The sequence below is a fragment of the Hyla sarda genome, chromosome 1 (genome assembly GCF_029499605.1).
Source record: "Hyla sarda isolate aHylSar1 chromosome 1, aHylSar1.hap1, whole genome shotgun sequence".
Classification (NCBI taxonomy): Eukaryota; Metazoa; Chordata; class Amphibia; order Anura; family Hylidae; genus Hyla; species Hyla sarda.
This window is the reverse complement of record NC_079189.1, coordinates 241720797-241736273: the sequence shown is the minus strand read 5'-3', so window position 1 is coordinate 241736273 and position 15477 is coordinate 241720797. Positions and strand designations below refer to the sequence as shown.

At 43.9% G+C, this 15477-nt stretch overlaps 1 protein-coding gene across 3 annotated transcripts; it reads right to left on the bottom strand.

Annotated features, from left to right (window-relative positions):
* Positions 1–2090: 2090 nt before the first annotated feature.
* Positions 2091–15265, bottom strand: PPP1R3B (protein phosphatase 1 regulatory subunit 3B). 3 transcript variants are annotated; one of them, XM_056569558.1, is made up of 3 exons: positions 14832–15265; positions 11805–11920; positions 2091–4575 (listed from the first exon to the last, which is right to left on the bottom strand). In XM_056569558.1, exons 2-3 carry the CDS (start codon positions 11837–11839, stop codon positions 3720–3722), a joined length of 891 nt encoding a protein of 296 aa, XP_056425533.1. In that variant the 5' UTR covers positions 11840–11920; positions 14832–15265; the 3' UTR covers positions 2091–3719. The 3 variants fall into 3 exon arrangements, with proteins under 3 accessions (XP_056425533.1, XP_056425519.1, XP_056425526.1); XM_056569544.1 differs by having other exon boundaries at positions 14722–15264; XM_056569551.1 differs by lacking the exon at positions 14832–15265 and adding an exon at positions 14470–14501.
* Positions 15266–15477: the final 212 nt, after the last annotated feature.

The window sequence follows — 15477 nt, the reverse complement described above, 5'->3', positions numbered from 1 at the left end:
ATCTGGGAGGGCAAAAGTGAAGAGACCACTGTACAGGTGGTCTGAAACTGTAGCCTTCTAGATGTTGCTAGGCAACTTACCGACTTCCGTTGGATCCAGCCGCACGACATGCCACCCACCGATCTTCGCCCGCAGGGTAAGTGGACTTCGGCGCCCGGTCCCCTTCGGTTTCACCGTTCTGCCCCACCTATTGTGGGAGGCCAGAACGGGGAAAATGAAAGTTAACCCCCGATCTGCTATTGGATGTCGCTTCTTGATGCCCAATAGCAGGGATAGGAGGGGTGGCACCCCTGCCACCTCCCTCCTATCCCCCTTATTTTCCGAGTCACCGGAGACCCGGAATCGTGTGAATTCACTCGCGATTTGCAACGATTGCCAACATGGGAGGGGGTCTGATGACCCCGCCTGGGCATTTGCGCGGGGTGACTGCTGATCAATATCCGCAGTCGCGGTGGGGACCGAAATTCCCATGGGCATACAGGTACGCCCTTGGTCCTTAACCCCTTAAGAAAGCAGCCCTTTCTCACCTTAAGGACTGAGCCCTTTTACGAAATTCTGACCACCGTCGCTTTACGAATAACTCGAAGACGCTTTTACCGAATATTCTGATTCTGAGAGACTTTTTTCGTGACATAGTCTACTTTATTTTGGTGGTAAATTTTCGGCGTTACTTGCATCCTTTTTGTTGAAAATTTTCTCTACTTGTAAGGAAAATGGATATTCCAAATAAATTTTATTTTTATTCACAAATACAATATGTCCACTTTATGTTGGCATAAAAAAAAAGGACATTTTTGCTTTTTGAAAAAATTAGAGGGCTTCAAAGTAGAGCAGCAATTTTCAAAAATTTCATGAAAATTGCAAATTCTGAAGGGACAGATGTTACAGAACTACAACTCCCAGCATGCCTGGGCAGTCTAGGCATGCTGAGAGTTGTAGTTTGGCAACATCTGGAGGGCTACCGTTTGGCCACCACTGTAACAGTGGTCTCCAAACTGTGACCCTCCAGATGATGCAAAAACGACAACTTCCAGCATGCCCAGACAGCCTTTGGCTGTCTGGGCATGCTGGGAGTTGGTTTGGCCTTCCTAGTGGTTTACTTTCACTTTCATTTCCCCACCCCCCACCATCGTTTCCCTACCTGTGCCTGTCTCCAGCAAGGATCGGGGTCCCCACGCATCTTCTCCAGGTACTGGCCTCCATCTTCTCTCCACGACATCCAGGGGTGGGCAGAACGGAAGGGGGGGGGGGGTGCCATGGCAACCCACTGTCCTGCACTGCCATTGGTCAGAATCAGTTCTGACCAATGGCAGGGGATAGGAGGAGATCGCAGCACTGCGACCTCTCTCCTAGCCCGCAGGATGATCAGGGCTGTCACTGACTCGGGATGCAGGGCGTAGGCATACGCCCGGCGTCCTGAAGAGGTTAAGGACCAAGGGCGTACAGGTACGAATTTGCTCCCTGGTACTTAACAGGTTAATCCCTTATCAGTGCGAGGCTAGGTTGCCCATGGGTTCCCTGTAACAGCAGAACACAACACTATGGAAAGTATAAGTATTGCCGCTCCCAATTGTGCGTTGCATGCCATATAGTGAAGCACATGAAAAGCATGCTTCTTCACGGTCACTAAGTGTTTGTTTTGCGGTTACGTGAGGCACTGCATGCATTGGTCTTTATTCTTACAGTAGAGAAGTCCTTAATTATAACTTTGTGAATTGGGACATTTAAAACGTGCTTTTTTTTAATTCCAATCAAAATTTAGTAGGAGTCTGTGCATTGTTTGCCGACTCCAGGTACCCAAAATTTCGTCCGAGACTGACTCCACAGCCCTGTTTAGTGCAGGATCTCCCTTAGGAAATTGAGGGGTGTGCCCACCCCACTCTGTGCACAAGGAGGGCTGGAGTGATTTACAGAAGATCATGGGAGTTCCAGCGGTCGGACACTCATCCCCCTATCCACTGGATGTTCCTACGTTTTTTTTTTTTTATTAAACAAAGAAGACCTTGCCCCTTACACCCATCAGCGACCAGAAGGGGAAAACAAAAAAAAAAATCATCACATTCTGACACATAAAATACCTGATATTTGTTCCTTTAAATGCTTTACCTTTATTACAATTCACTTTAAAAACAACCATTTCAATTCTAAAAATAGACAAATTTCAATTGTGATTATAAAGTGCATATGTTGTACCCAATGACTTGTGTACAAAGTTAACTTTTTACTTAAAATATAAACATGCAGGAACAAGGCACTGTTTGTGTAGAGTTCAAAATCTCTGCAAAAATGGGAAAAAATAAAATGTATCCCTATAAATGCATTTTGGAAAGTAGTTAATCAAATATTGACACTTCCCAATAGCCAAACATTTCACATTTAGTTTTGTAAGTTCTCGGGGGAACTCATGTTATACATAAATATTCTGACAAACCTGGTGCCTTTACACTTTTTGGACATCTATGCTGAAAAGCAAACAAAACAAGACACTACTACAAAGTTGAGTAAGGGAAAGTAGTGCGTGGAGGGGAGGATACTTTCAAAAGTCACTGAAAATGGCTCTAATGAAGGGTGGTGGCAAAGCGTACCAGTCACTTCATTATTGGGTCCCACTGACCATGACAAGACACCATCTCTATAGTCACAAGTGACAGCAATTTCTGACCTAATAAGATGTAATGGATAGGAAACAATGGTAGTATACTTTAATCCATTATCAGATCCAGCACACTATCCAATAAATATGTTTCCATAGCTATACCTGCTCTAGGCATGAACATAAACAAGCCCTACCACAGTCATTTGTGTACTGGTCTCAATTCAAGGAGGGCATCACCACACACAATAGGATGCCCATTTTTCTCATCTGAATTAAGAGAGAGAAAAAAAAAAAAAAAAAAATTATATAATAACAATCTACACTACTGAGTTTTATACTAAGTGGACACCTGCATCCACCAAGAGTATAAATAAAAAAAAAAGTGTAATAAATACATAATTTGCTAAATTACAACAGTAATGGAAACATACAAGACTGCAAACATACATGTGCAAGTGAGCGGTGGAAGGTCCAAGATGTAGAAATTAACCATTTTAAAGGCACCGATTTAAGTGACAAGAAAAAGAAAAAACAATTCATGTGATGCACACACAGATAAAGAGAAACTTTACAGAACTGATAAGTTCCCTCATTTGCCAAGCATAACAGTTAAAAAAAAGAAACCTAGAAACTGTGTAAGTCTTATTCCGGCACCACTGGAAGTGTCATAAAAACAGGTGCAGCGTATGTGCTTAGGGTGGGGAAGTGCAAACAAACATTAATTCAGTTCCAGCAGACTACAAAAGATTTTACCTGAGCAGAATTAGGAGGAATCGGCAATGTTACACATTATTACCTCCAAAAATGTTTTTGTAAAACCGAGCCATCTTTTAATAAGAGGTTAAACAGGGATCAGGAAGAGTCAATTGTCATGAAAACTAATGTATCTTCAGTAGAAGTCTAGCAGCATTTTGGTTGGGAAAGGAAAAAATTTTAGCAGCAATTCCTAGCTTTTACCCTTATAGTAACAAAAGGTGCCAATCCAGGAAGCAGAAACATATAACCTAGTACAGGTTCTGAGTCCTAACTAATGGCATTCACCAGATACATTCACATCACAACCCAAATCTAGTGTCAGGACTGGCTCGACTATCTTACAGGACAGTTTTCAGCTCATGCTATTTTAATAGTAAGGTCCTTGTTTGTCAAACCCAGAGTAGCCGGCCCATTCTGGAAATATACCATATGAGCACCTGGGGCTTCCAAACTGATCTAGAGAAACACTATAATCAGACTCACAGTGACGGCTCTTAAAGCCTGAACGAATTATTCTGTAATTTTGTCCTTTATTGCTGTCCCAGTACATTTTGCCACTGCATTCGAAGTAAACTGCAAATTCTATCCTCTCTTGTGCATGGATGTCATCAGGCAGGACAATGTCAAAAGAAAACGTGTCCCTATCAGACCCAGCATAGGTGTCTTTAACGTACTGACACTCATGATCTGTAAAAGTTCGCCAAGAATTACAAGTCATTCGTATCTTGACACATTTCTGGAAGGCGAGATTTTTCACTTTCACTGTGCCAACAAGCGATCGCTCTTTGAGCATACAATTTTCTAGACAAACATATTCTGTCTGAAGACGGTTCCTGAAATCCAAGTAGTCTGCTGCAGGCTGGGCAAAGTCCAAAACAAGGTGCTCTTTCTCCAAAGTGGTCAGGTGGTAAATGTTGTCTATCAACTCTGTTATGTTGAAAGGGATTTCCAAGGGATCATCGAACTCAGAGTACACCTTTACCATCGTAAGGGATAAACCCCTGCTGTCGGCAAAGGAGACCCTTTTTTTAACTTTGTTCTCCTGGTTGTTTATCTCTGTGAGTAATTTGTCATTTGGCTGGATGCATGGTCTCAGAGGCTTGTCTGGTTTAGGTCCTATTCTGCAATCCAAATTGTCGCGTTTCAGTGTTGGAGAATGCAGATAAAACTTCATAGCAATATCCAGGGCCATGGTTGGCTTCGGTGGAAAGAAGTCCAGAACACTAGGGAACATACGCAAGGAAAAAAAAAAAAAAAATAGTCAGTCATGTTACCACTGGAATTTGATATATTTTAAATCTATTTTAAAAGTGATATTCAGGCAGGAGGTTTAATTTTTTTTTTTTTTTTTTTGAACAATGCTCATACTATATAGAAATAAACCCTTACTTAACTCCAACCCTTCCGTGGTGCCTCCAGTGTCCTGTTCCCATTCCCAGCCATGGGAGTGCTGGTGTTAAAAATTATATATTTTTTAATTAAATATACTGTATAATGGGCATTCTTCTAAACATCACCTCCTCCACCTCCTGACGCTTAAGGGGGGGGGGGGGGGGGGGGGAATAAACGTCTCTAATCAAACATACTAAGAATTAGCCACAATTCACTCACTGCATCATCTGTTTACTGATCATTACATGACCGGACAATTGTCTAGTCATTATGCACTGCTCAAAAAAAAATAAAGGGAACACTTAAATAACACATTGTAACTTCAAGTCAATCCCACGTCTGTGAAATCACACTGTCCACTCAGGAAGCAACACTGATTGACAATCAATTTCACATGCAAGTGGAACAAACAGGTGGAAATTATAGGCAATTAGCAAGACACCCCCCCAATAAAGGAGTGGGTTCTGCAGGGGTGACCACTTTTCAGTTCCTATGCTTCCTTGCTGATATTTTGGTCACTTGAATGCTGGTGGTGCTTTCACTCTAGTGGTAGCATGAGATCGAGTCTACAACCCACACAAGTGGCTCATTGATGTACCATTCTGGATGAGCTGCACTACCTGAGAGCTGTGGCAAGAAGGTTTGCTGTGTCTGTCAGCGTAGTGTCCAGAGCATGGAGACGCTACCAGGAGACAGGCCAGTACATCAGGAGAAATTGAGAAGGCCGTAGGAGAGCAACAACCCAGCAGCAGGACCGCTACCTCTGCTTTTGTTCAAGGATGAGCAGGAGGAGCACTGCCAGAGCCCTGTAAAATGACCTCCAGCATGCTACAGATGTGCATGTGTCCACTCATATGGGCAGAACCATGAGGGCCCGAAGTCCACAGGTGGGGGTTGTGCTTACAGCCCAACACTGTGCAGGACGTTTGGCATTTGCCAGAGAACACCAAGATTGGCAAATTCGCCACTGGCCCCCTGTGCTCTTCACAGATGAAAGCAGGTTCACACTGAGCACATGTGAGACATGACAGTCTGGAGACGCCGTGGAGAACATTCTACTGCTTGCAACATCCTCCAGCATGACCGGTTTGGCGGTGGGTCAGTAATGGTGTGAGGTGGCATTTCTTTGGGGGGCCGCACAGCCCTCCATGTGCTTGCCAGAGGTAGCCATTAGGTACAGAGATGAGATCCTCAGACCCCTTGTGAGACCATAAGCTGGTGCGGTTGGGCCCTGGGTTCCTCCTAATGCAAGACAATATTAGGCCTCATGTGGCTGGAGTGTCAGCAGTTCCTTCAAGAGGAAGGCATTGATGCTATGGACTGTCCCGCCCGTTCCCCAGACCTGAATCCGATTGAGCACATGTGGGACATCATGTCTCACTCCATCCACCAACGCCACGTTGCACCAAAGACTATCCAGGAGTTGGCAGATGCTTTAGTCCAGGTCTGGGAGGACATCCCCCAGGAGACCATCTGCCACCTTATCAGGCAAACACCCAGGAATTGTAGAGAAGTTATACGGGCACGTGGAGGCCACACACACTACTGAGCCTCATTTTGACTTGTTTTAAAGGACATTACACAGGGATGTGGAAATCCTATAGCCCGACGCCGGGGACAAGTAGTTTTGGGTGCCGGGCAGGTGAATTGTTGATAGATTTAGCCCTGTATCGGGCTAGCAGGGACAGACAGACTTCCCCCTTATTTTTCTGTAATGTCGGTGTGAGGTGCAGGAGCCGATGGAAGTCTCCACCTCACACCGGCCTCAGAGTGTATGGAGGGGGCGGCGGCCTCCAGCTGACTGCAGAGCCCCCTTATCTCCCCTCCTGGAGGATGGACGGAGCTCAAGACACAGCAGGGTGAGAGAAAGGATGTAGACAGCTCCGTGCACAGCTCCATCCCCCGCACTCAGCTCTATCCCTCCCCTTCCCCTGCTCTGTCTAGACAGGACCTAATCCACCACGGGGCGGTTGCTAGTTTGCACGGGGAAAACACAGAGCAGGGGGGGAGGGGGGAGGACGGAAATCTGACCTCACACCGGCCGGGACTACAGCTCTGATGTCCACTCATTGCGGCTCAGGTGAGGAGACCGAGAATACAGGCGGCGGCAGGAAGGGTGGTTGTATATGTATGGTGTGAGTGTGTGTGTGATGTGTGTATGTAATGTATGATGGGGGGGGGGGGGCAGCGGCAGGTGTTTGTATGATGTGTGCATATGTATGGTGTATGTCAGTGTTTCCCAACCAGGGTGCCTCCAGCTGTTGCAAAACTACAACTCCCAGCCTGCCCTGGGCATGCTGGGAGTTGTAGTTTTGCAACAGCTGGAGGAACCCTGGTTGGGAAACACTGGTGGATATGTATGGTGTGAGTGTATGTGTGTATGATGTCTATGTGTGATGTGTATGTAATGTATGAGGTGTGTATGATGTCTAAGTGTGATGTGTATGTAATGTATGATGTGTGTATAATGTCTAAGTGTGATGTGTATGTATGTGATGTATGATGTGGGGTGGGCAGCGGCAGGTGTATGTATGATGTGTGCATATGTATGGTGTATATGTATGGTGTGAGTGTATGATGTATGTGTGATGTGTGTATGTAATGTATGATGTGTGCATATGTATTGAGTGAGTGTATGTATGTATGTAATGTATGATGTGGGGGGGGCAGTGGTGGGGGTGTGTGTATGTATGATATGGGGGCAGTGGCTGGTGTATGTATGATATGTGTATGCATGAATGTTTTGTATAGGAGCGGACTGTCACGTCGGGCATTAGGGCAGTTGTGCCATCTAATTTGATTAATTTTTAGTTGCACCCGCACTAAATTGCACCCCCAGAATCCCACCCCCTTCATACTCACCCGACGACCAAGAGCCCCACGGATGCAGACAAACACGCCCAAACCAAAACTTCAACTCCCAGCATGTTGGACCATAACCTAAACTGTAGAACTATAAAGTGCAACATGCTGGGAGTTGTAGTTTTGGTTCGGGTCAGCTGCAGAGCCATAGGCTACATCAGGGCATGCTGGGAGTTGTAGTTTTGGTTCGGGTCAGCTGCAGAGCCATAGGCTGCATCAGGGCATGCTGGGTGTTGTAGTTACTAACTGCAATTCCCAGTATTCCTTGACACAACCTCTGGCTCTACAGCTGACACAAACCAAAACTACAACTCCCAGCATGTCCCACAATAACCTTAACTGTACTATACAGTGCAACATGCTGCAACACCCACAGAACCATAGGCTGTATCAGGGCATGCTGGGAGTTGTAGTTATCTACTAACTAAATGCAACTTCCAGCATTTTCTGACACATAATGCACCATATAAACTGGAGAAGCCGAACCCCCCCCCCCCCCCCCCCTAGTAACACATAAGTCCCTATTGAGACTGAAAAATAGTGATTAAAATATTTTAAAAGGTGCGTATATATGTGAATAAGCCCCTTTCCTAATAAAAGTTTCCTATTTTCTTTAAATAAAAATAATGTACAAAAATAAACATAAGTGGTATCGCTACATGTGGAAATGTCCAGGCTATTAAAATATAATGTTAATTAAACCGAACGGTGTAAATGTAAAAGAATAGTCCAGAATTGCTAATTTTTGGTCACTTCATATGGGAAATCTTTTATAAGGTGATCAAAAAGTTACATCTAGACTTTTCTGGGCTTGTCTCAGGTGTAAGAGGAGCTACAGCTCTCCCTCCGCTAATAGCCCGACATGCTGCGATCACTGCGGCCGCTATTAAACCATTAGATCATCGCTGACAGCAGTGTCTAAAGGATCTTATATCCATCCCTGGTGGTCTAGTGGGGGGGGGGGATCAGACTATTTTGGTTGAAATTATTTCATCAACCAGGACAAGTAGATTTTCTTGAGGGACAAGTAGATTGTGTTCTGCTTTAGTCCCTTGGACAAGTAGTTTTTTTTTTTTTTAAATTTCCACACCCCTGATTACATCAAAGTTGGATCAGCCTGTAATGTGGTTTTCCACTTTGATTTTGAGAGTGACTCCATATCCAGACCTCCATGGGTTGATAAATCTGATTTCCATTGATCATTTTTGTGTGATTTTGTTGTCAGCACATTCAACTATGTAAAGACGAAAGTATTTCATACAATTCATTCCTTCAGATCTAGGATGTGTTATCTTAGTGTTTCCTTTATTTTGAGCAGTGTATATATGTAAGACAATGTTGCGTTAGTAGGGAAGACAAGTAAACCGTAAGGGGAAGCAAATGCAGCAACAGCTGGGGAATTTTGAAGGCAAGTATATCAGAGACCAAAGCCCACGAGCGCTGTTCTGCCCCCCGGCTTCTTACATGACAGTGGGCTCAGCCTATCCCCGGCCAAGGTGGAACATCGCTACGGCCGGTGATAGACTGATGGCCGCATAGGGATACAGCTTACAGTACAGAGTTCCAGCCAGTGCAGGCACGCAACAAACAGGAGGACAAGGAGGGCAGTGCTTGCGGGTGACATGTGAGTAGTACAGTAGTAGAACAGCGCAGAACTGGGCTGATTATTAATTGGGGGGGGGAGGAGAAGGAGAAATAACGTTATACACCGTGGAACCGCCCCAAGTTACAAAAATACCGTGATGCACATACCGCCCACCCTAACAGTGGTAGTGGCATTGGTACTTAATTTTTGCATTCTTGCAAGAACACAGCCCACGCTCTCTCCCCTCTCCTGCACATATCCTGTTTCATGTCTTAGTCTTTTTAATGCTACAGATGGACTGAGCCCAACAGGCAGTGACCAGCAGATTGTATAGAGAGAAAGAAGAAGAAAGAAAACAGACCCCTAGTGGTCAAGACTTTAACCTTAAGGACCCGGGGTTTTTCCGTTTTTTGCATTTTCGTTTTTCCTCCTTAACTTTAAAAAAGCATAACTCTCAATTTTGCACCTAAAAATCCATATGGCGGCTTATTTTTTGCGCCACCAGTTCTATTTTGTAATGACATCAGTCATTTTACCCAAAAATCTATGGTGAAACGGAAAAAAAATAAAATCATTGTGAGACACTGACACCTTATCTTTATTCTGTAGGTCCATACAATTAAAATGATACCCTTGATTTTGTCGTACTTCTGGATAAAATCATAACTACATGCAGGAAAATTTATACGTTTAAAATTTTCATCTGACCCCTATAACTACAATTTTTCCGCGTATGGGGCGGTATGAGGGCTCATTTTTTGTGCAGTGATCTGAAGTTTTGAGCCGTACCATCTTTGTATTGATCTGACTGATCGCTTTTTATTCATTTTTTCATGATATAAAAAAAGTGACCAAAAATACACTATTTTGGACTTAATTTTTTTTTACGCGTACACCATTAACTGTGCGGTTTAATTATATATTTTTATAATTCGGACATTCCCGCACGCGGCGATACCACATGTTTATTTTTACACTTTTGTTAAATGAAAAAAGGGGGGTGATTCAAATTTTTGTTTAGGGAAGGGGGGGTTAAATGATCTTTATTCACTTTTTTTTAGCAATGTTATAGCTCCCATATGGTCCTATAACACTGCACACACTGATCTTTTACATCATTCAATGGTTTCTCATAGGAACCCATTGATCGATAATTCTTCCGCTTGACTGCTCATGCCTGGATCTCAGGCACTGAGCAGTTATTCGGCGTTCGGACAGCAAGGAGGCAGGTAGGCAATTTTACTGCGGCGATCCCGAACAGCTCCCCGAGCTAACAGGCAACGTTTTAGTTTCACTTTAGACGCGGCTATCAACTTTGAATGCCGCGTCTAAAGGGTTAGTGCGCAGCCCCGCGATCAGTGCTGCGCGCTATTAGCCACAGGTCCCAGCCATTGTTAGAGGCCGGGCCCAACCTGCCGTGGCCCCGCGTTATAGAACGGGAGCAAACTCATGACGTACATGTACGTCATGGGTCCTGATGGGGTTAAGGGGGAACTCTCTCTCAAATCAATTGGCTCCAGAAAGTTAAACAGATTTGTAAATGACTTCTATTTAAAAATATCAACCCTACCAGTACTTAGCTGCGTAAACTACAGATTTACTACAGATAAATGTGTTAAGTTGTTTCCAGTCTGACCACAGTTCTTGACACAGACAGAGGTGTCAGAGAGTGCACTATGGTCAGACTGGAAAGAACTTCAAATTTCTCTGTAGTATACAGCATTTTTTTTTTTTTTTTTTTTAATTGAAGGAATTTACAAATCAGTTACTTTCTGGCACCAGTTGATTTGAAAACATTTGTTTTCACACTTTACACCGGAGTACCTCTTTAAAGCCTTTTTACTGGCGTAACAAAGAAGCCATTAACTAGGCTATCAAATGGAGGGTAGGTGTGATCTGCTACAACTTCTGCATCTTTAAAGGTCACTTATTTTAAAGAGCATACTGTTCCTTTAAAATCTGACGAATTCTACATAATTCTCTTATTTTTGGCACACTTACATTACAAAAAGCAATTAATGCATTGTTATATATAAGCTTTATAGATTTGTTCCTGAGCACTTATTCATTCCCTCCTCAAAGCAAACAAAATGTAACAGTGACTAATGTACTTTGTATCATCAACTAGTACGTAATGTGCCCGATTCTTCAATATTGAGATTTCTTTATTCCATTTAATGTCACCTCGATCATACCCTTGTTCATTGTCTATCTGCTGAGAAGTGTCCTACATATAACCTATGTAGAGTAGTGGGGGAGGGGGGAAAAAAATAAAATAAAAACGCACACGTTCTCCAAACCACCAAATTCTAAGTGGTTTCTGTAGCTCTAGCCAGTAAAATACCCCAACAACAGCAACTTATTATTACCAATATTGTGCCATATGGGCAAGAACCTGAAGCAATGGTTAAATGATGGAATGTTGCTGCATTCCAAAAAATATTATCAGCAGGAATTTGCAAACATAACTGTACAAACTAAATAGAAACACAGAAACAAAAAAACAAAACAAAAAAAAAAAGGTTAATTCATAAAGTCAGTGACTGGAAGTTAAGAAAATGAGCTTAGGGAGCAGAAATGACAGAAGACCGAGCCTAATTTTTCAAGTTGTACCTGGTTGAGTTCATCTGTGAAACAATCCTGGGCATTGAGCACGTATAGAAAGAAGAGCTGACGACAAAGAAATTGTATCCACGACAGGAAGGAAGAAACGTTTGATGGTCCGTTGTCTGAAAGGACAAAAATAAATAAATAAAAGAAACAAAGCGGAAATTAACACAACACGTATACAGGAACACACCCCCTATCTCATGCTGTGGGATGTGCATGTTCCGTGTTCACTTCTAGCTTAGAATGGACTGTCACTACCATCTAGTGGAAGTCCCGCTCACCCAGACATGAGAGGCTGCAATAAAGCACGGTAGTAATAAAAAGTTCTGCTTACAGCACAATACTAGAATACAAATAAAGTAACTACAGACAGACCTTTTAGTAGTGGAATTTCAGACTTGTGATCTGCAGCACTGAAATTAAGTAAAGGCTTAGGATATTCAGGATTAAAAGGAAACAAACATACTAATAGCCAGTGCTGCAGTACTGGCTTATGGTGGAAAAAAAAAAAAAAAAAAAAAAAATTAAAAACTAACAGCTACTGTGTGTGCTGAATTATCAGGGCAGGGAGGATGCTCTTAGTCTGCCAGTTGGGCCATGGTCTCAGTGCATACTACAACCACACCACTATTTTACAGTAGTCTTTACTGTATACAGCAGAACGTTAAAATACTTACACCTATGAGACCAACAGTTGCAAAACTAACTCCCAGCATGCTGGTAGTTTTGCAACAGCTGGAGGCATCCTGTTTGGAAACACTGCCCTACAGTAAGGTGTGTATACTAATGAAGTCTCTAGGGGTCTGCTGTACTATTCATCTTAACTTACAAGAGTTTCTGACTTACTGCGGCGGAGGTCTTAAATATATTGTTGGAATCTGCCCCTTCCACTTTAGTTGGGTCATAAATCAACTTAAAAAGGTCATTCCTGAGTGGAAAGAGGAGCCCAGACACCGAGCCATGAGGCAGCTGCTCTGGCGGATTTCACTCTGGAAAGTATAGAGCAGCCTGCAGTGTAAGGCTGCATTCACATCTCATTTCTGCAGTTCCCGTATCAGTTTTTTTTGTAAAAAACATGTCTCAAAACCGGACCGAACCATATACAACCGTAGTATATACACTTTATGGTTTTAAACCATATACGGTTTGAAAACGGATGTCCAGTTGCATACGGTTTAATACGTTTTTTGATGGGGGAAAAAATAAAAAAATAAAAAAAACACGTTTTGTTTGTCCTTAAAGTTCTTCTTGTACTATTTATGGGAAGAACTTTAGGTGTGCACTGCACATGCACAAACTGCAAAACTGTTGTGCAAACCGGATGGAACCGTACGCACATACGGTTCTAATAGACCACCATTTTTTTGTAAACGTATACGTTTTTTTTTTTTTTAAAGACTACAGTTGTGTACGCGAAGAAAAAAAAATTGATAAAAACTTAAATGCTGCTAAATACACAACCGGATGCTACGCTTGGCATACGGTTTTCTATGAAATGTCTGTACATACAGTTCCATAAGTTTTTTTTTCCCTCTGAAACCGAATACGGAAAATATATATAAAGACCTATTAGTGTTAATTCCTCCCCCAGCATAAAACTCTACAAATTCAATAGTCTAGTTAGGAGGGGGTGCACTGAAGCAGGACACCCTGATATTAAAGCTCTACTTGGAGCACGGGAGGGGTGTACAAGATTTTGTATACCAAGCCAGGATCTTAACTTTAATTTACTAATATATTTGCTTCTCGTTCAAGAAAAGGTTCTCCTAGGTTATGAGAACACCAACGTCCTTGTACCCCAACAGAAGCACGGAAACGGAAACTTTAACGGAAAGGTCAGATTTAAGTCATTGTCCACATAGTGGATTCTTTTAGGACTGGATAAGTCCTGGCAGAATCCTGACTTGCCAGCAGCAATGTAAATGAAAGGGGGTAAACTCAATAGACACATGGCAGCAGATTCCAGATAGAAATAGCTACAGATCAGCTCCACAGAATTACAATGGGAATAAGTCGCTTGCAGATCTGCTGGAAGAAGACATTGTTTCAGTAATGGATTTCGTGGATCTGCCAAGCACAAATTAGGTCAGCATTTCCCAGCCAGTGTGCCTCCAGCTGTTGCATAACTACAACTCCCAGCAAGCCCGGATCTATACAATACTAGTCGCATTCAGTGGCATTCTGAAGCCAGCATAAATGTTGCCTAGGCACCAGTTCACACTACACCCACAGGCTTATATACGGTTTCTTTACCTGGACATGTCATAGAAAGCAGAGAAGGGTTAAATTTCACCATGTGAATCCATGGAAGCCAAGGTGTAACGAGCTCTGCCCAGTATTTGGGAGCAAGATCCGCAGTAATCATATGGATTCCCCTATATGGCCACCAGGAACCGCAGCATTTCAGCCCCAGTGCACACCTGGGAATTAGGTTCTCATGACTAAGCACAAGATCATCATGACGAAGCCTTATTACTAAAGAAAGAAGCTGGCAGTCTGGGTGGGTCACTACTCTCTGAAGCTGTGCCAACAATGCCAGCTCTGCATATGCCAGCCTTTCCCCCAGACGATAGGAGTGCCACCTAGTCTTCAGTAATTACCAGGCGCTAGAAAACCTTCGTGCCAAGTCTCCACATACTGGCAGCTCTACAGCTGCGGGCACACGTACCTTAGTATCCCCTCACAGAGCTGCGGGCACACGTACCTTAGTATCCCCTCACAGAGCTGCGGGCACACGTACCTTAGTATCCCCTCACAGAGCTGCGGGCACACGTACCTTAGTATCCCCTCACAGAGCTGCGGGCACACGTACCTTAGTATCCCCTCACAGAGCTGCGGGCACACGTACCTTAGTATCCCCTCACAGAGCTGCGGGCACACGTACCTTAGTATCCCCTTACAGAGCTGCGGGCACACGTACCTTAGTTTCCCCTCACAGAGCTGCTGGCTACAGTCCCGGGGAGCGGGCTGGACGAGCTGCACACTGAGGGCCTCTCCATCCCGTCAGACCGTCAAAGCACAAGCGCTCACCTCCGGCTACCGAGCCAACTCCCCCACCACGAATCTCTCTCATTGTTAAAGAAGCCGGTGTTCCGTCCCACTCCGCGCTTCACGTGAACTAGTTTACTCAGCCAATCACAGCGGCTCAGGCGCCGGCCGCCAGCCAATAGGGAGACAGAATGCACGCATTGGGCGCCACGTGAACGTCTGTGGATCGTAGAGCGGCCAGAGCTAGATAGGGTACAGAGGTGCGTGCTGTGGAGGAGGGGGCTCAGGGTGACGGATCCAGACATGTGCGGAGTTCACTTAAGACAAGCTATTAATGTGCATGAGGTGACCGCTCGTCACTAGGTCACCACAATTTACTACAACTCTGAGCAAATTTCTGGAAGCTGCCGGGTCGCATGGCCAATGTCCAGATGTAAGGAAATGCCCACAGACTTCTGCTAGATATCCCGTCCTCAAATACCTAGTACTGTAAAGGGCAACACACTGGCCCGCGTTTATCATTGTAGTGTGAAGCATTTTTCTAAAACCTTTTTTTGTGTGTGCTGGTATTGTGTAGGAGCACCACATTTATTAAATGGTCACAGAGCATTTTATAAATTTTGTGCAGGTCACGTGTTCTGAAATTTCTCCACATTCACCAAAAAGCTAAGCTAGGTCTGGGCTAGTG